The 22,339-nt window shown below is 43.2% G+C and overlaps 1 protein-coding gene across 1 annotated transcript; it reads left to right on the top strand.

Annotated features, from left to right (window-relative positions):
- The first annotated feature begins 556 nt into the window (after positions 1 to 556).
- On the top strand, positions 557 to 21,126 carry LSM12 (LSM12 homolog). Its single transcript, XM_059670347.1, has 5 exons — positions 557 to 765; positions 3,049 to 3,182; positions 16,916 to 17,025; positions 18,587 to 18,713; positions 19,481 to 21,126. Exons 1-5 carry the CDS (start codon positions 642 to 644, stop codon positions 19,571 to 19,573), a joined length of 588 nt encoding a protein of 195 aa, XP_059526330.1. The 5' UTR covers positions 557 to 641; the 3' UTR covers positions 19,574 to 21,126.
- The last annotated feature ends 1,213 nt before the right edge of the window (positions 21,127 to 22,339 follow it).

Genomic DNA, 22,339 nt, shown 5'->3' with positions numbered 1-22,339 from the left:
GGGCGTATGAGGGAGGCATCCAATCGATGTCTCTCTCTCACATTGTTTCTCTCTGTTCCTGTCTCTCTCTTCTCCCTTCTTCCCCCTTCGTCCCTTCCTTCCTTCCACTCTCTTCATTTGCACAAGGTCATGTAATTTAGCAAGTGGTAGACCTAGGATTTTGATTCCGGTTTAGCTAATTCCATAGCCAGTATTCTTTACACTACCACTTTGTAACTAGGTATAATCATCTGGGCAAGTTTCCTGTTAAGTCGTTGGGGCCTCGGATTCCTCACGTGTAAAATACAGAGTTCATTCATCAAAGTCTTGTGTCCAGGTGTACACATAATGACGACGGCAGTCCCCTCCTCCTTGCCCTTTTCATTCCAGTAGGTTATTTGTCTCTAACTTCTAAAACGGACCCTGCGACCATTGTACCACAAATGGCAAAAGAAACAATCATAATCACTGTACATAACCATTCAGTCTCCTTTATTTCTGCCTTCCTCTTTCACCTAGGCTCCCGCCCCACCCAGCACCAGGCCACGCCTCGGCGTGTGATGTCAGCACGTCCCGTGCGTCGCGTCGCGGCGCTCACTGGGCGCCCGGCTTTCGCCGCTGCTGCCGCCGCCGCCGCCGCCGGCCGCGGCTGCTCTCCCAAGATGGCGGCTCCTCCGGGCGAGTACTTCAGTGTTGGGAGCCAGGTGTCGTGCCGGACGTGCCAGGAGCAGCGGCTGCAGGGCGAGGTGGTAGCTTTCGACTACCAGTCCAAAATGCTGGCTTTAAGTATCCTTCCCTGCGCGGAGCCCGAGGCCGGGCCGGCGTGTCTGTGGTCGTGGGGGTGGGGGGTGGTGGGGGGTGGGGGTGGGACGACGGCGGAGGCTGGGGCCCTCTCCGGGCCTAGGGGCGACCGGCCACCGCGGAGCCCGTAGCGCATGCGCACGTCCCTGCGCGCCCCTCCCCCTCTCGGGGCTCCCTCGGTCCTCTTGGGGGACTCTGTCTCCCACCCCTGGTGGGAACTGGGCCCCACGCGAGAGTCGGTGGGTGGAAGGGGTGCTGGGCACGCGGATGGCTTTTCGGTGGGGACGCTGTGAGAGGGGACACAGTGATCGGGAGAGGAGGTGGTCGTGGGAGGGGGTTCCCGGATGGAAGGGGGGCTGATAAAATCGAGTGGGTGGGGAGGGGGTGAGTGGAGTGAGGAACTGCTTAGGACAAGGGAAGACGATGGAGTTGAGGACGGGGTGTCTGCTGATGGGTTTGGTCCAAGGAAAGGCGGTGGGGTGTTGACTAGATGGGCCTCACCTGTTTGGGGGTAAAGTAACCTTAAGGCAGAGTTTGTATGTAAATTGGGGCTGGGGGCTTGTTTCTTTTTTTCTTTTTTTTTTTTGCTGGTTTGTGTGTGTATGCGTGGTGTCATGGTCGGGGGAGGGAGTGCTCAATTTTAGGCTTCTCAGTCATTTGAAAATTGCTGTTTGGGGGAGGTTTGCATTGGAACACTGGCCCAGATAGAGGAACACGTTTTTCAGGGACTTCTGTAGGGATGTGTGGGTCACAGGTGAAGGAGTGAGTTGTGTTCTCCTGCTCAGCCGAGCACACATGGAGTCCTGGCTTTCCCATAGAAATCGCCTCCCCTTTTGAAAGTCGCAGCAGTACACAGAATGGAAAAGGTGGCCTGCTGCTTTGGGGTGGAAATGATTTCTGAATTGCTCCAGGAAATTCAGTCTTGGAAACAAAATGCTTCCTGGTTGTAATAAATGTGCCACCTTTTCGTCTTTTATTTGAGCCACAGGTGGGTTTATTTGCATTTTTTTTTTTTTTTGGAGGAGTAATCCTTTATACTAGCATCTTTCAAAAGGAGGTTTTCTACTAAGTCTGCTGCATTTGAGTGGCAAATATTTTAATTCATTTACCACTAGTCGTAGAGTTCTAGCTTAGGAAGATGGCCTTTGACACTAATGCAGCAAGAATAGTTGCATGTGCTTTTTAAAAAAATATATTTTTTATTGATTTTTTTTCAGAGAGAAAGGGAGAGTGATAGTTAGAAACATGGATGAGAGAGAAACATCAATCAGCTGCCTCCTGCACACCCCCTACTGGGGATGTGCCCGCAACCAAGGTACGTGCCCTTGACTGGAATCGAACCCGGGACCCTTCAGTCCGCAGGCCGACGCTCTATCCACTGAGCCAAACAGGTCAGGGCAATAGTTGAGTTTTTAAAAAAATTATCGATTTTAGAGGGAGAGAGAAGGGGGGGAGGAGAGAGAAACATCGATTTGTTGTCCACTTATTTTTGCATTCATTGGTTGATTCTTGTATGTGCCCCGACTGGGGATTGAACCACCAACTTTGGTGTATGCAGTTGAGACTCTAACCAAATGAGCTATCCAGCCAGGACGTTTTTTGTTTTGTTTTGTTTTGTTTGTTTTAATACAAGAATTCATACCTGGACCAGATAAGACCTTTTTACTTTTTACATTAGTGGTTTAGTTGGAAGGGTTTGGGAATGAGGAATTACTCTGCTTTTAATTGGCATACAGTGTGCTCTTAATAAATGGTTGGAGAATGATTGAATAAACGGTTTAACTTGCTGGGTCACCTTGGGTCAGCTTCTTTTCTAGTGCTATAGTTTTCTCCTCTGCAAAATGGGAAATGTCACATCTGAAAAATGATAAGAGTACTGTACAGATAAAAGAAGTATTACACCAAGAGCAGAGAGCTCTGCCTCTTCTGTGTGGTTCATTCGGTTCAAAACAAACAGTACGTGTGGGCATTAAAACTGCATATGCGTCTCCTCTCTGGTAGAGAGAAGGTGACAAATCCTTTTGAGGCTTCCAATTTTGCATTGTATATGGCTCCGGAAAGCTTGTGAGCTGACGAGGTAGCACAGGAGGAAGGTGGCAGGCAGAGAGTTCCTGAGGAGAGTTGTGCTTCTTGGAAGGCTCCCCCCTCTTGCTTGAGGCACACCTTTTACATAGGCCTTGTGAAAATTGGTGTTTTCTTTATGCTCCTTTTGGTATGTTGTCAGTGCTCTGCTTGCCCCTGTTTTCCTTAACTTTATTTTTTCACCAGAATGCCCCTCTTCCAGTGGAAAGCCCAACCATGCAGACATCTTGCTCATAAACTTACAGTATGTTTCAGAAGTGGAAATAATTAATGACCGAACAGAAACCCCACCTCCCCTAGCTTCACTCAATGTTAGTAAGGTAAGGACTTGAGGGTAGTTCTGGTTCTCCAAAAACGGTGGGAAAATTGAGTCTCATTGACTCTTGGAAATAGACACATTGTCCATTGTTTTTCATTTTGTCATTGACTTAACAATTGCATGTTCTGATATCTTTTTAAAAAATATGTTTAGTTTTATTCCTGGATGTCTTCAGAAGACTTTAAAAAACATATTAATGCCCAAATAGAGAAATTGAATTGAGAACTTGCTTTAGTCTTTTATGAAAGAGGGCTTTTTAAAAAACTCTGGAGTCTGTGAGTGAACTTCTGGAATTGGTGGGGTTGGGTAAGGGTGTGGCCTGTGCAACCTGAAATTGCGTATGTGTGCACACATGAATATGTATATGTTTGTCCTGGGTGAAGATATGAATATTCTTCAGATTCTCAGGGATTCATGATCTATAAAAATTTGAAAACCACTGCTTTAGAGCTTCATTTTGGTCTTTATGTTTGAATTTTTGAGGTCTAAACAAAATTAGAAGTTTAGGATATTTTAATTTTAGATGTACAAATTGATCTCTGGGAACCCCCAAATTACTTTTTTGACTCTTCAGTTCTGTCAAAGTTCATGTTGATTAATAATATTATCCCAAGACTTGTAGCCTTTGAACACTACTTCCAAAGTGACGGGAGCCTTATCCATCAGGACTTAAATGGCACCTCTTCTAGGAAGTCTTTGATGACCCAGGCTAAAGTAATTTGCTCCCATTATTCTCTCTTAGAGCACCTTATCCTTCAAGCTAAGGTAACATAGCCTTTAGCGTCCAACCTCTCCATTTCATAGAGTAAAGGGGACTGCTTTTGTTTTACACTAGGACAAGTACAGATCAGTGTGCCCTGGGCACATTGGGACTAATGTTAGCCTATTCATAGCCTTTTTGTAATTATAATTGTATACCACTTGTTTACTTTTCTCTCTCACCAAACTTTCTTTTGTCAGGATGGGAACTATACTGTTTTGTTCATCACTGACTATACAGAGCCTTGCCAGAGTAGGTGTTTAATAAATATTCGTTGAAGGAATAAGTTAGGCTTTTGATTTGAGTAGCAGCTGCCTTTCCTTAAGTCTCTTGAATTAGTGTGGTGGAAGTTTTTCCCTCTAGAGGAGTCTTGTAATAATGTATGTTCTCTTGACTGTCTTGGGAATGTGGTGTGTTTGCTGAGAATTGAACAAAGCAAGGGAATACTCGGGCAGTTGAGACAGTAGAGGGTAACTGAGGCCAGCAGAATGCGGTTACTCAGATACAGAGCTCCCTTTCCCTTTCCAGGGAAGTACCACATGTTTTTTAGTGATGGCTGAGGACAGATTCGAAAGGGTCTTAGGTTTTATATTAAAGGCTGTTGTATATGTAACATCCCATTCTTAGAAATAGAATGATTTTTGAAGCCCTGGTTTAGTCAGGTACCTCCTCCTAGAGTATAGGAACTCTTTGGGTGGTTTTCTATTAGCTGAAGAGATTTTAAAAAGATTCAAGTGAAATAGTTTATTGCTAGTATGTCGAGAGAAATAGGCTTTAAGTTATTCTTTAGTATTTATTTATATGGTATATGAAGTCTGTCACTAAATAACTGGACCTTTAGTGAGTAGTAAAGATTACCTGAGAGATGATTTTTTCAAATTTACAAGATACTATTTTCTGCTCTGTGACCAATTAAGTGCTACCAATTATCTGAGCAGGCTTGGAGTGGTATGGGTAGGATTGTTAAGAAGATCTCATATATTTTACCTCAAATATAAATACAGGGTGGGGCAGAGGTAGGTTTACAGTTGTTCTTATGGAAAGTAATACAGTAGTTAATAAATAATAATATGCCTGGCCGGCATGGCCCAGTGGTTGAACGTCCAACTATGAACCAGGAGGTCACGGTTCGATTCCTGGTCAGGGCACATGTCCGGGTTGTGGGCTCAGTCCCCAGTGTGGGCGTACAGGAGGCAGCTGATCAATAATTCTCTCTCATCATGGATGTTTCAATCTCTCCCTCTCTCTTCCTCTCTGAAATCAATTTTTAAAAATATTTATTTATTTGTAAATAAACTGCCCAATCTCCCAATTTAAAAAAAGATAATACAAGAATAAATTGTTTTGAATACTCATAACTGTAAATCTGCTTTTGCCCCCCCCCCCCTGTAGTTTGTGGTTATTGACTTTGTGGGTTATCTTTGCTTTTATGATTTTGCTTTCTGCTGGTCAGTTTCAGTTGTTTACTAACATTGTTGTAAACTAATAGTTTAGCTACTCATTCAAGAAAGAAATAGGAAGTAATAGATTGAGGAATACCATAAATCTTTACTTTCCTTACATTGTGGCCTCCTTGCCATGTCTTAAAAATAGTTTGCTGGGAAGAAAAGTCAGAAACTAAAAACTAAAATGAGGTTGGAGGGTTGTCTTTGGATTTCTTTCTAATTCTTCCATTTGTAGAAATGTTTATGAGTAAGCTCTATTGGCTTTCCCTTGAAACCAACCTTTGAAGCTGTTTTGTGATTCCTTTTTGAATTCAGTTAGGATTAGAAGAGCCTGCTGGGCTGTTACTGAAAACAGCTAACCTGGGCAGCTGTTAGCATGTTGCTTAGATGACATGAAAAGTTCATTTAAGAGCATGGACTTAGGGTTTTTTAAAATGGAGGGTTGTTTAAGCATGTTAGACGAGAACTAACGTGCCCTGAGACCCCTAAAAGAAAGCTGTTGGTGCTCATAGCTTAGGGAGCACTACCTGTGACTTCCACTTCCAGTGGAAGATCCATCACATGTTGGCTCATCTTGCTGACGTAGTAATTGCTCTGTTTAATTAAACCTGTTGATATAAACTGTATATTTGTTTACTCCGACCCAGCAGGAAATGGAAGAGAAGGCCTTTTAAAGGAAATACTAAATTCCAGCCCAACTAGAGAAGGTATGAACTAGCAATTGGAGATGAGCCTGTTTTGCTTTCTATTGGCAGTTCACTGCAGGCTAAGAAGTCCTATGTCTATCCACAGCAGTGGGATGTAAGAGGAAGCTTGGAAGAGGACAGTGGAGTTGCAGAAGGTGGAAGTTTTGAATATCATTTTCTCCACAGTAACGGAAGTTTTGAATATCACTTTTATCTTCTCCACAGTAACATTGTACCTCTTAAAATGTTCCAGATTTTCTGACTATAAGAAAAAAAGCATTTAAATAAAAGTACAAAAGCACACCAAAGCCAATCATAAGTGAGGTTCAGTTTATTTGCCATGTAGCTTATAGTTTACTCTGTCACGAGGAAAGCTTAAATATTGCTGGAGGATGAGAGCCCTAGGGTCCTCATGGTTGGGTGAATTAAGGTGATTCTTAAGGTCCTTTGAATTGACTTTGCTGCTTGTTCTCTGGGGGTAGATTGCGCATGGCTTGATAGTGCTCTCAAAAGATGATTTGGGTATGTCAACATGAACAGAGTTCTCTTTTATGTAGCATTTATCAAACATTTACTGAAATCTCTTATGCAAGGCATTGTGGTAAGCTCTGCTGGGGACCATACCTTACGTTTTTCAGTGCTAAAGTTTACAGAGAACTTTGACATCTCATTTCTTTTCCATATTTATTTCTTTTATTGAAAATTTTTTTATGACATCTCATTTCATCCTCACAACCACACTGTGTGAGCTTTAGAGTGTATTCTTTTCCTTTCAACAGATGAAAAAATAGTCTTACCCATTTAAGTGACTTGTTCAAAGTTATATGGCTAGTAAGTAGTGTGGGAACTAATATTTTCACATGCCACCCTCTGAACTAGCAATCGTTAGACATCTCATTCAATCCTAACAACAGAGAATGAGTCACTAGCTTAAGGGAATACAACTAGTAAGTAATAGAGCTGGGATTTGAACTCTGGTCTGATATATATATTTTGAAAATATATTTTATTGATTTTTTACAGAGAGGAAGGGAGAGAGATTGAGAGTTAGAAACTTCGATGAGAGAGAAACATCGATCAGCCGCCTCCTGCACATCTCCTACTGGGGATGTGCCCGCAACCAAGGTACGTGCCCTTGACCGGAATCGAACCCGGGAGCTTTCAGTCCGCAGGCCGACGCTCTATCCACTGAGCCAAACCGGTTTCGGCTCTGGTCTGATATTTTAATGGCAAAGTCCCATTGTTTTTTCTACATCCGTGTTTTTAGCCTAGGGAGCTTATAGAGTAGTTTAGTGAAATGAAATGAGTACCTAAATATCTGTAATCCTAAATAATGTTTCTAAGAAACATCTGTGTTGTGTGGTCAGGAGCAGTGTGGTCTAGTAGAAGGAATATTGGGACCAAGCAGATAAATTTTTAAAGTCACTTCTTTGCCACTTAATCTTACTGAGCATGAGTTTGCTCACCGTAAAAATGGGATGTTAGTACCTATCTCAGAGTTGTTTTGGGAATTAGGTCAAGTTGACTAGCCTTGGCAGATGTTAGTTTTATTCTTCCTCATCAGCTTTGTGCAGCCAACTGATGTTCCTTTAATTATGGGATAAGGGGCAAGATGGGGAAGGGGAGCAGTATGTTAAAGGGAAGACAGCCAAGAACATTGGTGCTATTACTATGTCAGTCTTTCCTGGCATTGGATCTACATTTGTTCAGATATTGGAACTTGCCAACCTCAAATTGGGAAAAGTCAAAGTTGTATTAGATACCATTAATATGTAATATCTAATAATTAAAAGATTTTTTAGGCGACCTCTTGGTGGTGTCCAGAATTAACTTGAATTTCCAGGGCAATGTTATGCGGTGGCATAGTTAAGTGAACACTTGCCTGAGTACTGGAGGTTGGAGTGAGCAGTCACAGAACCTAGGAGGCTATGCTTTCAACCTCTGAGACTCTTAGGAAGGAACTCTTTGACACAGCCACGACAAGTGGATGAATTCATTTGTTTCGATAAATGGATCCAGTGCATAGAACGAGATGTAAGTCTTCTCACTTTGCTGAGTTGGAGAAGACTTTCTGGAGGAGATATTAGTGTGTTGGGGGAGGCAGGAAAAGAGACAAAGCATAGAAAACTGAAATCCACAGATAAACTGTCAGCCTCTTATAAACAAACATAAAGTGAATGATCAAATGGAACCAGAAAGAGATTCAAAGAGCTTATCCTAAGTTCCTGGTCATGAAGAATGAGTTGGCTACCTTTGGCTAAAAATGTATTTGGAGATTGGTCAGTGAGTGGAGGGGTTTGGTAAGGCTGAGAAAATAGAAGAGACAAAGTTCACTTTTAAAAGAAATGGACACCCTGGACAGTGTTCCTCAGTGGTTGAACGTCAGCCCATGAACCAGAAGGTTACGATTCAATTCCCCCTCAGGGCGCATGCCAGGGCTGTGGGCTCTATCCCCAATAGTTCAGGAGGCAGCTGATGGATCTCCCTTCTTCCCTGGGAAATCAATGAAAAAACATTTAAAAAAGAAAGAAGATACACACAAGTTCACTTTTAAAAGAAATGATGCCCTGGCTAGTGTTGGCCTATGCACTGAAGTTTGATTCCTGGTCAAGGGTGTGTACTTGGGTTGCAGGTTCAATCCCTGCCCTGGTTGGACCCATGTGGGAGGCAGCCAATCCATGTATCTCTCTCACATCAATGTTTCTTTCTCTCGCTTTCCTCCCTCCCTTCCACTCTCTCTAAAAATTAATGGAAAAAATATCCTCGAGTGAGGATTAACAGCAACATTAAAATAATAATAAAATAAATGGATATGAGCGCCTTACCTGTAGGTAGGATGTCACACTGAGCGAAGTATGAGTTCCACCATTTTCAAAGCAACGATTTAGCATAATCTTAAGATTTTCTGTTTATTTGAGGATTAATCCTCAAGTATGAGTAAATTCCTGGGGTAGTTGATAAACACTGCATTGTGGCCTATATTCATGGATCTATCCTGTTAGCTGGGCCCTTGACCGTATATCTTGACCCTAATGTGTTGAGATATGGAGTTACCATCTCCAAGGAAAATCAGATGACTTGGCCACCTTATGTTTAGGTATGTGTATATTGGTAGGAGGTAGAAGGTGTTTATGTGTAAATGTGGGTGTATTAGGTGTATATGTGGGAAGGGAAATAACTACTGTCTAGCGAAAGCAAGACTTTTTTTAGATAAAAATTTTCTGGCTTCTAGAAGCTATACTATATAACCAGTTTGTTCACTTAATTAGAATATGTTGTCAAGGCCATAGTCCCAGGTTAGAGTCCACCACTCAGTTTTGCACCTGGCCTTGAGCAGACAGCTCTTTCCTTAACAGAAGTATTATGAAGATACAAATGGGGGGTGAAGAGGAAGAGTTCATTGCTGCTGAGTGACGGAGCACGTTAAGTAGTGTTTGTCAGATCAAGTCAGAGAGATAGAATGGTTGCCATTTGAAAAAAGCATTAGCCTTTTGAAGCAGGTCACACTCAGTGGCATTCAAACTTTGGGGTCAAACTGATAGCCATAGTTGGGGGTACAGTGCTCTAGGGCTCATGACTAAGTTCAGGCTATAGTGCATGGCAGCCAGCTGACTCAGTACTGAGGGCTCTCCCTCATTAGGTCAAGGATTTGGTTCTGAAGGGAGCTTTCTTGATATTATGGGGATCTGGGAAGAGCTACTGTCTGCCTGAAAAGACAAATTGCTGAGCTCAAGTACACTGGGTGCCATAGGTGTGCTGTTGCAGCCACTTCTGCACTCTACCTCTTTGACACCGAGACGAATCAAAATAAGGACTTTACTGTTGGGTCAGCAGTGGTATCTCTTCCAGTGTTAAGGGGGCATTTAACTGGTTTAATTTCCCTGGCAGAGAATAGGCATGGAGGTTGGAATTTTGTGACGAACTTAGGTAAGTACCAGAAACTATCCTAGAGAGACAAGCAAATTTCACTTCAACTAGAAATTTAAAGGACCTACCTAGTACACCAGGAGCTAATGGTGGCGTGGTAGAATGTGGGGAGTATGAAGAACTGGGTTCTTTTTACAACTGGGCTGCTAATGAATTGTGTGACCTGTGTCAGTCACTTAACCTCTGAGAACTCTTCTATGAATCACTAGCAGTCAAGGTTTCTTTACCTTTTATCCACCTTTCCCCCTCTTTTCCCCTCCCTTCCAGGTGCTAGGAATATAGGATGATTAAGACACTGCCTTTGCCCTTAAGAATCTCATGTTGAGAGTAGTGAGGGACAGCAACACTTATCTTAATGGTAACAATATGGCAGGATCAGTGTTTGTGGAGGTGTAAACAAGGTGCTATGATAGGGAAGCAAACTTTTTCTATAAAGATTCTGATAGTAAATACTTTAGGCTTTGTGGACTACACATTATCTGTCACAACTACTCAACTTTGCCTTTGTAGCAAAAGCAGCCATAGATAATCTATATATATAAAAGCCTAAGCAACTGTTATGATCGATCAACTGCTCGATGGGTCACTATGATGTGCACTGATCACCAGGGGCAGACGCTCAATGCAGGTGCTGCCCCCTGGTGGTCAGTGTGTGCCCACAGCCAACCTCCTGTGGCCAGCTAACCTCCAGTGGTCCCTCCCCCGGCCGGCAGTCCCTGATCAGATTGGGACTGGGCAAGAGATCTGCCCTGACTTCGGTCTGGCTGAGGGACCTCACCCATGCATGAATTTGTGCACTGGGCCTCTAGTATGTAAATAAATGGGCATGGCCATTCCAATAAAACTTAACTAAAACAGGTGGTTGGCTGAATATGACTCACAGGCTGTGGGCAAACTACCTGTGAAAGTTAAAACTTTGCCTATAGGATATACTGACTGACTAGAGGCTGGTCTGTATTGTACAGCAGCAATATGTTGGTTTGACAAGTACCGTGTTAAAGTCTGGAGATTGAGGTGGTGCTGTAGCCCCTGGATTTGAGCTATTCATCATACCTAAAAGCACTCAACATATCTTAACATTCTAGTCTAGGGGAGTTGTTTGACTTCTCTTCTCTAGTCTTGGCACATCAGAAAATGATGGATCCAATAATTTAGGCTTGTTTAGGGAATGCCTATCAGTATTGACTTAAAATGCTTTCTTACACAGGATCTGTTCTTGAAAGTATTCCTGTGAATTAACCTTTGACAAAAGAAACGAAGATGTCCTTGAGGTTTAGGGTGAGATTGGGGCCCTTTTCAGAAAAGAGAGGCCCTTCACTGAGAGGCAGACAATTATGTTCTGTGCTGGGGACATTGATGGAAATGCCAGAATCCACTGATAAAAAGATGATGGCAGCGGAGTCTTAAGATGTTTATTCTCGCCCTAGCCGGTTTGGCTCAGTGGATAGAGTGTCAGCTGTGGACAGAAGGGTCCCAGGTTTGATTGCAGTCAAGGGCACATACTTCGGTTGAAGGCTTGATCCCTGGCCCTGGTTGGGGCACATGCAGGAGGCAACCAATCGATGTGTCTCTCTCATTGATGTTTCTGTCTCTTCCCCTCCTTTCCATTCTCTCTAAAAGTCAATGGAAGAGTATCCTCGGGTGAGGATTAACAACAGTAACAAAAAGATATTTATTCTTTTAAAAATATTTTCTTTTGATTCAAATTTATAACTATTTTCAACAATAATTTAGGCTTGTTTCTCTTAGGTGGAACTGTTTGAGTGTAGTGCAGGGTTAAGAACACAGCCTCCAGAATCAGACTGGCTTCAAATCCACTTTCCCACTTGTAGCTTGGTAAACTTGGGCAAGTTCTTAACAGCTGTGCCTAGTTTCTCCATCTGTTTGGTAGGAGTAATTTTAGTCCCCATTTCATAGGATTGTTGTGCAGATAAAATGCTGAATACATGCCAAGTGGGTAGCTTGGTGCCTACTGTGGAGTAAACTCTTGTTCAACAAGTTTAGCTCTTAGAATTTTCGTGTTCACTACCAGGCCTTTTTGCTCCACCATTTCGGTGTTTGATTCAATGTTTTGATTAATTTTTATGTATTCTAGAACACAACTTCAGGTGGGGTACTCAATTTTTTAGTTCCCAACTATCCAAGGTTGTAAAGAATAGTTTTATTAGAAACTTTCAGACGGGAGCTTACAGTTAGGGAATAAGAAGACTTGGAGATATTGGTAGTTGGAATAAATACTTTTTTAAAAAAATCTTTACCTGAGGATGTGTTTATTGATTTTGAGAGAGAAACAAACAAACATCGATCAGTTGTCTCCCATTCACACCCTGACCAGGGATTGAACCCACAACCTTTTTGGTGCATGTGATGAGGCCACTCTAATCAACTGAACCACCCAGCTGGGTTGGAAGAAATACTTTAAGAGACTGCTTGTTGCTGAGAATGAGGGCTTTCCAAGAGTGCACCTCAGAATTGAAACAGCAGGAGCAAGCATTGGGCCCTTGGGATGACAGTTGTTCTTGGCTGCTCTGGTCTGCCATCCCTCAGCCCCCACCAGCGTTGCAGGCAGCACAGGCAGTTCCAGGGCAGCAGCTGCAGTGCTTCCTAACCCCTCTGTGAGGGCAGCTGGTTGGAAGGCCCGAATGCACACAGAAGACAAACTGTGTGGCTCATTGGAGCCATAGGTCCCATCCAGCAGGTTCCTCTCTGGGCTCTCCTTCCCATGTTGTATCAGCTGTCACAGCCTGCTAAATATTTGCAGTAAGACTCCCCCTGGATTTCCCACAGCGCCTGTGCTCTCCTGGACTGGATGTGTGGAAATAAAATGGCCTCGCTGGTTACTAAATAACAAGATGAAGTGTATATTGTTTGGATTTTGTTGTGTCTGCTTCCTCTTCATGTCACTGAGTGCAGGAAGAGATGTGTTCCGTTGGTGTTCATTAATTCATTGACTCCAGGGGTAGCCAACAGCAGGCATGACTAGAAGCCTTTTAATATTAATGTGCTTTGATATCAAGTTCATGCACTTATCTCCATTGCCCACATCAAGGTGCTATATGTAAAATGGTCACTGGAAGAAGCACAGGTTAGTAGACTAGGAATAACTTTTTACTGGGGAACACAAAATAGAGAGGCAGGTAAGTACAAGTTGTCTTGTGCAGTCGTTTCAATTCATCTGCATGCACATTAGTAACAAATCTTTGTAGGTTTGTGTTTCTCCGTTTGCCTGAACCAGTGTACTCTTAAAGTTGGTGCTTTTAATATTCTTAGAGATTCTAACCACATAGTGCTTCAGTTTTGATTGGGAGAGGCCAGCAGCCTACATATTTGCATTGAAACTGAATGTAGTATGGTGCTAGCCATTGAATTTAAAAAATTGTCATCCTGCCCTGTTTAGTGTGTCTCGGTTGGAACGTCGTCCCGTACACCAAACGGTGATGGTGATGGGTTCAGTTCCCGGTCAGGGCACATATCCGGTTGGGGGGGGGGGGTTGGCCCCCCGGGGCATGTATGAGAAGCAGCCAATCAATGTTTCTCTTTCCCTTCCTCCTTCCCTCCCTCTTCCATCCTCTCTCAAAAAAAGAATCAATAAAACATATCCTCAGGTGAGGGGGGGAAAATTGTAGTCCTCGTGACTGACCCACCTTTCCAAGCTAAGGTGGGTCCTGATGACCCTCCCACCTTCTCTACTAAGGGCAGCTTATTGGTTCCCTCTAGCAGTTTGACAATGACCATATACTTATTAACTTAGAATAAGTGAACCTTATACAGATAGGTGTTAATTTCCAAAAATATGATGTGGGGAAATTTAGATCTGTATAACAGCTAATGAGGGTAGAGTGATAGCCACTTGCTTTACCAAAGGAAGCTTATCCACATTTCTCATCAGTTTTTAGGAACATGTCATAAAAGAACAAAGTAATCTCCCTCTGCTCTTATTCCCAGTTTTGAGAAGAAACACTTTTAGATTCTTTTTGTGAGGACAATCTTCCTCGTGCCTAGTTTATGGGGCCCTCTGTGGGAGAAATTTACCCCGTACAACTTCCTGGTTAAAGCTGATCTGTTGAATATCAGATAGAATCATTTTTCACATTGCCATGAAAATATAGTCTGTAAACTGACAACTGGAGTTTTCAGGGTTTGCTGTGAGTCCAGTCTGCCCAAAGCACAAATGTAGGTACAGGTAGAGGATATCGGAGCAAATTTAAATACAGTCAACTTACACTGATTTCTGCTGACTTTTCCAAGGCTCTCATGTCATGTAGCATTTGGGATCTGTTTGCACTAGAGTTGACATGGAGAATCATCTTTTCTCCTTTGCTTTCAGAGCTTTTAGAAGAGATTGTGCAACTGGTATTTTGGGGTGCGTGTGTATTTTGAAATAATTGTTCTGTAACCATTGTGTTGCTGCTATCCAGGCTGTCCAAATTAATCACTTCTGGCTGAAATGTATATCCATTTTATTCTGCCTCTACCAAAAAGTGGCTCCCCTCCCTGTGTTCTTTTAGCTTGATTTATGAGTTCTATTCTTTTTAAAAATATATATATTTATTTATTATATATGAGGGAGAGGGAGGGATAGATAGATATATTTTTTATTAATTATATATGAGGGAGAGGGAGAGAGAGATAGAAACATCAATGATAAGAGAGAATCATTGATCAGCTGCCTCCTGCACATCCCCTACTGGGGATCGAGCCTGCAACACAGGCATGTGCCCTTGACCAGAATCGAACCTGGACCCTTCAGTCCGCAGGCCGATGCTTTATCCACTGAGGCAAACCAGCTAAGGCTATGAGTTCTATTTTTAAACATTCTGCATAAATGCCTGGTTTCTCTGAGCCAACTCCTCTCTTACTGAATGGGTGATGTTATGTTTTTAACCTCCTATGGAGGTGGCAAGGATATTTTACTTTGAGTACCCAGACTATCTAATTATCATAAGCTCTGTAGGAGCGGCTTAGTTTGACCCAACATTGGGAGATGCTTTGGTTTTCAGGGATAAGCATTTTTAAAAAGACCTCAAAGTGAGATCCTCCTGCATGCTCATGGGGTAAACACCTGCCTGACCACCGGGCGCTTCTTCCCAGGAGCTCTGCAGGAGCTCGGTTAATCCAGGGAAGCTCTGCTGCCCTTCTGATTTTCCTTCTTTCCTTGGAGATTTCCGATTTTCTACAGGGTTGTTGGGAAAGTGAGACTCAAGAAAACTCCTGTTACCAGGGTTTTCTTGGTGACTGAATAAACTTTGCTTGTGGTTACTTAAAATATACCACCAAGAGTTCTCTTTCCATAGGAACTGGTGCTTTCTTGCTGCAGGCGGGATGTCACTATCAGGATTGCTGTCAGCCCTGTGCATTTATTTCTTTGTGAAGTTGTAGCTTGGTGGGGCCAAATGGCAGGACTGGGCTTAGAAGATTATTTACTGCTGCTGTCTGTCCTCCATGTCCTGGGGACCATGTGAAAGCGGAGCTCCGGCTTCAGATCACTGCAGTCTTGGCTTTTCTTCCCTCTTGGACTTAGGGAGACTGAGATAATAGTGTTTCTGAGTTTGCTCTTCTGTGCTCACTTCCCCTCCTTCCTCAGCCAGTCTCTGAAGCTCAGATGCAGGGATGAGACTCCCCAGTTCCTCATAATCCAGTTGAAGGCCTCCTGTTCTCATCTTCATAGTCAAACCCATGCCTCAATAAAGTGCTTCATTTTACCAGCAAAAAGTTAGATACTTTGCTTACTTTCTGCCAGTAGAACAATATTTGGTTTATGGTTTGAAGGGTCACTGTTAAAACAGAATACAGATGTTTAAGAATTCCAAGCATCTAGGTACTTTGCGAATGTGCTGGTATGATTACCTCTCTTTGTATTTAAGGAGCTAGTGTGTCAGGACAAATTGTGTGTTTGCACATGTTTTTAATGTGCTGTAGCGTCAATATACTAAGCTGTTCATGTGTCTGAAAATCTCCAATTCATTTGACTTTCAGATGCATTATCTGTCTTTTGTTTGTTTTAACCATCTTGCCCAGCGTGTTTATTTTGTCTTATACTCAAACAGATTTGTACTCCAAGTCTCTAGCAACCAATATTGTGGGGTGGGGGTAAAAAATGTATTAGAGGAGCAACAGGATCGACAGGGGCCCCGCCCCTGTTCGGAGGAATTTCCTATGTTTTAGTAGAATTTTGTTTGATCAGTTTGTGATTGTTTCACTAGATGGCAGTTAAGGACTGACATGAAGTAAAATGCTGGCCCTTTTTCTAAAGAGCAGGATCGCTCTTCAGCTCAAGCTGAAGATGGACAATATCCAGGGTTAGGTTTACTTGAGTCTTGGTTCCCTGTATGAGCATAGATAATGGTGCTGGAAAGGTAGTCTTTTGTGCTCAGTTCCCCTCCTCCCTCAGATAGTCTCTGAAACTCAGAGGCAGGGTGAGACATTAATTTCAAACCCGAGGCTCTAGCACAGTAGCTGATAACTGTTCTTAATTCTCTCCTTCCGTAAAAATGTTTGTATTACCTTTTAACTCTGCCTGCCACTTTCCCATCAGGTAGCTCCACAATCATACTCTATCACATTACCCTGCTCTGTTTCCTTCCTAGCACTTAACCACTGTGTAAAGTTAACCTGGTTTATATTTTTGTTTATAGTCTTATCTCTACTCCCTCCCTTCAATGCTGTATCTCTAGCTTAACATAGTGAATGTCTGGCACATGGTAGACATTCAAAATATTGGGAGGAAGGAATGTCTGCCAGGAAAAGCATTAATTATTCAGGTATATTGTGTGTATTTGTTTCACTTTTGATCTCTGAGAAAACTGAATCTACCCAAACCTGTCTTTTCCGGCCTCCTTTCCTCAATTTTGGCTTGACAGTTGGGAAGAATGAAGGTGAATGCTTTTCTGAGTCTCTTTCCTCTCCCCCACTTTAGCTTGCCAGCAAAGCACGGACAGAGAAGGAGGAGAAGCTGAGCCAGGCCTATGCAATCAGCGCTGGTGTCTCCCTAGAGGGCCAGCAGCTCTTCCAGACCATTCACAAGACGTGAGTTGGGGGAGCATAGCGATCCCTTGTCCCGGGGGTGATGCTGCCTGGCTGTGCTGTCTGGTGGCTGACTTTCAGGTAGTTGTGTTCCTGAAAGTAACCAGGGAAGCTGGGTAGTGTGTTGGCAATACCTCGACATCCAGGGATATGGGTACTTGTTGCTTTTCCATAGAGAAAAATGGTGTAATTGCGGACAAATTGTCTTCTCTGGGCTTCAGTTTCTTCATCTGTAAGACTTAGTTTTCGATTAGGTTATCCCTAAGGGTCCCTTCCATACCTAGTATTCCATAATTTAGAACTAGTGTTCTATTTGTCTTTTATTATTTTATCTTGTACCTTTCTCTAAAAGCTTATGCAGTTTTTTTTTAAAATATATATATTTTATTGATTTTTTACAGGGAGGAGGGAAGAGGGATAGAGAGTTAGAAACATCGATGAGAGAGAAACATCTATCAGCTGCCTCCTGCACACTCCCCACTAGGGATGTGCCCCAAACCAAGGTACATGCCCTTGACCGGAATCGAACCTGAGACCCTTGAGCCCCTAGGCCGACGCTCTACCCAATGAGCCAAACCGGGCAGGGCAGCTTATGCAGTTTTATTAAGGAAAAGTTCTCTCTCTTTTGGCCGTCCCATTGGTACATTGGGGTGAACACAGGGAGTTAGGGAGAGCAGAAGGCCACTTTATCACCACCTTCTAAAAGACATTTTGTCACAGCAGAAGTCATTTGACTCCACTGCTTCCCTAGTTGCTGAAAAACTGAACATTTGACACTCCTCCCCCCCCTGCTGCCTTCTGTTACCCTATTTAACCACCTGGGTCTGGTGCACAGATGGCAGCTGGCATCAGAGCTGTTTGAGTCCATGGTGTGAGTCTCTGAACATTTACAGGTATGTGAAGGAATTCTCTTAGTAGTATCAGCTGTCCTGGGTCTCCCAAAGTGTGAACTGGAATGGGTCTTCCCAGTCTAGCAAGTGCCCAGCTGTCTGATAATTGAGAAGGACCATTTTGAGGAGCAGCTTCCATTGTAGGTGGTGGGCAGAGTACAGATCACAACACGGTGGGGAATTTGTTCTGTCTTCCTAAAGGTGCCATTTCCCCCTCGGCCAAAGGCTGGCAAACTACAGCCAGCAGGCCAACTCTGCTTATTTGTTTATATATCATCTGTGGCTGCTTTTGTGGAACAGTGACAGAGATTGTATGGCCTGCAAAGCTTAAAAATTTGCTATCTGACCTTTTATATAAAAAATTTACCAGGTTGAATCTAGTGGCCTGAGCCTAGCTGAACTCAATTTGGCTTGGACTTCTGGGGCTGCCACTAAGTTTTTTATGGGTTTCCGGGTCCCTAATGCTGCAGAGCAACTCTTCTGGGTCCTCCTCTGAGTACATGTGCATCCGTTTCCTTGCTGTTCCCAGCCAGTGATGCCCAGGAAATGTTTCCTGGCTACTCCTCCCCATGGGCTGCTGGCAGCTAGTGTTGCCTGAGTGGTGAGCTGGGAACTTGGGGTCAGCAGGAGGTGTGGGATGCCTGCAAGAGGTAACTGTTCTCTCTCCCTTCCAGCATTAAAGATTGTAAATGGCAAGAAAAAAACATCATAGTCATGGAAGAAGTTGTTATTACACCCCCATATCAAGTGGAAAACTGTAAAGGCAAAGAGGGGAGTGCACTGAGCCATGTACGCAAAATAGTAAGTATAAAGGAGCCATGAAACTTGAAGTAGAGAATGATTCCTTGGCCTTCACCCTCCAGCATCAGGGCAGGACAGTGCTGCAAGTCCTGCCTCCTCTGACACAGCCACCTTGTGAATAGGCCTGCTTTGCCACCTTGCCTCCGTGCAGTGTGCTGCTCTGCAGCTGTGGCTTAGACACTCCTGCAGGGGTGGAACCACTGGGTAGTGTGGAATAACTCAAGTGGTCATTTGCAGTGTGGTCCTTTTATTGTGTGGCTTTTGGGAATTGCATGATATTGGCCTGAGCAGTTCCTCTCACCTCAGGCAGGGTTCTTCCCAGAAGGGCTGGTTGGTATAAATCAGTTGCCATTGGCGTCTCTGACCCTGCATATGTCACCTGACTTTTTAGATTGAGTTGTAGCATTTATAAAAACAAACAGCATTGAAAGACCAACATTGTGGATGTGAAAAGTTTAAGACTAATTCCCCACCAGCTTTCTGTTCTGTACTTGTCTGAAGAGGGTAGAGGGATTTTTGGATCGTAATAATCTCTTTTCAGTTTCTATTTTAGTTTATAGATTCATCTTATTTTAGCCAGTCTTAGCTGAAGCTGCAAAAAATGTGGCTGAAACAAGTGACCCCCCATCAGACAGCAAAAGCAAAGGCGCCTGAATGATCTGTGGGCTGGTCAGCCAGGAGGGGGCTGTCGAAACCTGGAGTGGACTGTTTGAGAGGCCTTGTGTGCCGAACTCCTTTTCTGACCTAGGCTGACTGGTCTCTTTCAGGTTGAAAAACATTTTAGAGATGTGGAAAGCCAAAAGATACTGCAGCGTTCACAAGCCCAACAACCACAGAAGGAGGCTGCCCTGTCATCCTGAGTCCACATACATGGAGGACTCTTCCAGCATCCAGCCAAGGAGGCGATGGTGGCGGCTTCAGCGGAGGCAGGCCGGGGGAGGGAAGGGATCCTATATTTCCTGTTGGCTCTTGTTAACAGAGGGTCAGCGTTTCTAAATCTTAGACTTGAACAAACAAAACACCCAACAAAAAGAACAAGAGAATAATTTAAAAGTTGAATCATTACTTGACTAACAGACTTTGGTCCACCATGTCCTTTTCACAGCTCCCTTCTGGAACAGTCACCTTGTTAAATTTATTTTTTGAACATTTCTTTCTGGCTCTACCCTTTCACCTCTGACTTTCATTTCCTAGTCTGTCCCTGTCATTCTGTTTTTATAAGTGGCTACACTTACCTTGTGAATGATTGAAAGAAACTTTTACATCTTCCAAAATAAAAGTAACAAGCTGACTGTGATACTGAAGTTGAGAACAGCAGACAGAGGTCTCACTTTAAATCCCCCCCCCTTTTTTTTCTTTTTCTTTTTTTGCACAGGGCATGGCTTGAATTAGTTTTATTTTTCTTAACTTTAAATATATATATGAAAATATATATTAAAATGTTCTCTAAATATTTTCTGCTTCTTGCAGGTCTCTTTTTACTAGATCATGGCCACTCTTCCCACCTCATCCCTCTGAAAATAAAAATGTATTGCCCTCCCCACCATCCATAGCCAGGCAACTAACTTGGCTTAGTTCACAGCAAGAATTTCCGGCAGCACTTGTAGAGCCCGTGTGTGCAGATGGGAGTTGGCTTTGAGGGTTCCTGATGGCTTTTAGTCTTTGTGTGTGTTCCAGTCTCACATTTGGCTGAAACCTCAGGATTCTCCTTCTGCCTTTTGTCTTACTTCATGGTACTAGAAGAACCTCCTCACTACTCTCCTGTCTCCTACATGAGAGCGTCAGCTGCCCTTTTCTCCAGTGTCCTCTGCAGAACTATTTTGCATGGCACATTCGGCTCCTCCTTGAGGGATGATACTCTTTTATCAGAAACCTGGAGTCCACCGATCTCCACCTCTCTTTAAGTGTGTATCCAGAGTCAGCAGCCCAGGAGAAAGCTTGGGTTGCCTATAGTTTCTCTTCTGACAACCTCCTTCTCTTCTGCCCATGCCCACTCCCTTTAAATTTTACAAGCTTATGATAGTTTGTATGTGCTCAGCCATTGGGCAGAAAACCTGAAAAGAATTCTGGACTTTAGCCCACCAGTTTGTCTGGTTTGATAACCTGCTGAGAGCCAAAACTGGCACCTGTTGTCCCATGCCTTCAGGGCCACCCAATGGGGCAGAGTGTGCCACAGGCTGAGTATCGGGCACTGAGTGGGATGTGGGTGATGCTCATGTGACTGGCTAGAGCTTTGGGGGTGGGGTGGGGGTTAACTACTATTTTTTTGGCCATGATCTCTTTCCCCTTCCTTTTTTTTTTTAATTAAATAAATGGATCAAAATTAAATAATTCAAGCCCTGCCTTCAAAATGAAATTTTTTTTAGTATTGTTTAGCAAAAAACAATAAAAACCCAAATTTTTTTAACCATCACTCATGTCTCGGGTTTGTGTATGCTTTAGAGGCCCCAGACGGAGAGAATCGGAGAGTATGTGTGTTTGGTTTGACTTTTCCATTTAGTTTCTTTGCTTTCTACTCTTAACCCTCTCTCCACTCCTTGAGAATTCATCCAGAAATACGGTACAGAGTGTGTAATTTAAGAAGGGCATCCAGGGTTGGGAGTTGTGGGTAAGTGGAGTAGCAGAATAAAGAGGCTGGGTACATGCATAGAACCATTTGAAGTACCATGCCTTTGAGTTAGTATGCACCAAAATGTAAACTTCTGGAGAAGGTAAAAGAGAGAAAAGAGGCCTTGTAAGATCTAGAGAACCTAAGAGGTACGATTAAAGGAGTGAAAGTGATCAGTGGGAAATAGCAAGCCCAGGGGAAGCACTCTGTCTCATGTGTTACCACTTCCGCCCTATCGGTCCCTGGGAGACAGCACTGTTTCTGGTAGGAAGCACTTTTTTTTTTTTTTTTAATATATTTTATTGATTTTTTACAGAGAGGAAGGGAGAGAGACAGAGAGTTAGAAACATCGATGAGAGAGAAACATCGATCAGCTGCCTCCTGCACATCTCCCACTGGGGATGTGCCCGCAACCCAGGTACATGCCCTTGACCGGAATCGAACCTGGGACCTTTCAGTCCGCAGGCCGATGCTCTATCCACTGAGCCAAACCGGTTTCGGCAGGAAGCACTTTTGACTTTTGTTTTAGTTTATGAAGTCATGTGTGGGAACTTTAAGCAATTTAAGAGAGAGTTAGTATGGTAGGAAAGACAGGCAGTGAGGTGTAGAAGAACAAGGGCTTTGGAGTCAAATAGTTGGGTTCACATCCTTACATCTTTTAAAAATATATATATATTAAAATTGATTTTTAGAGAGAGGAAAGGAGAGAAACATGGATGTGAGAAACATCAATCGGCTGCTTCTAACATGTTCACAGATCAGAGATCGAACCCACAACCTTTGGATTACAGGATGACACCCCAACCAACTGAGCCACACTGGCCAGGGCTCACATCTTTATTTCCTCACTTTGACTGTAGATAAGTCATTTCACCCGTCTGAATCTTAAATATGGAACTAATACCCATCTCCTAGAATTGGTATTAAGGGTTAAATAAGATATTTAAAATGCCTAATTCTTAGAAGGTGCTGTGTGAATATTAATATAAATGTTAGGTTGGTCCTGAGATAGTTAAAT

The sequence above is a fragment of the Myotis daubentonii genome, chromosome 16 (assembly GCF_963259705.1).
Source record: "Myotis daubentonii chromosome 16, mMyoDau2.1, whole genome shotgun sequence".
Taxonomy (NCBI): Eukaryota; Metazoa; Chordata; class Mammalia; order Chiroptera; family Vespertilionidae; genus Myotis; species Myotis daubentonii.
Note: the sequence above shows the minus strand (reverse complement) of the source record. Positions and strands in the feature narration are given on the sequence as shown.

Coding starts and splice junctions, on each gene's coding strand:
- LSM12 (XM_059670347.1), top strand. CDS start 642: ATGGCGGCTCCTCCGGGCGAGTACTTCAGTGTTGGGAGCCAGGTGTCG. Junction 766..3,048: donor GTCCAAAATGCTGGCTTTAA/GTATCCTTCCCT, acceptor TTTTTTCACCAG/AATGCCCCTCTTCCAGTGGA. Junction 18,714..19,480: donor TGAGCCATGTACGCAAAATA/GTAAGTATAAAG, acceptor GGTCTCTTTCAG/GTTGAAAAACATTTTAGAGA.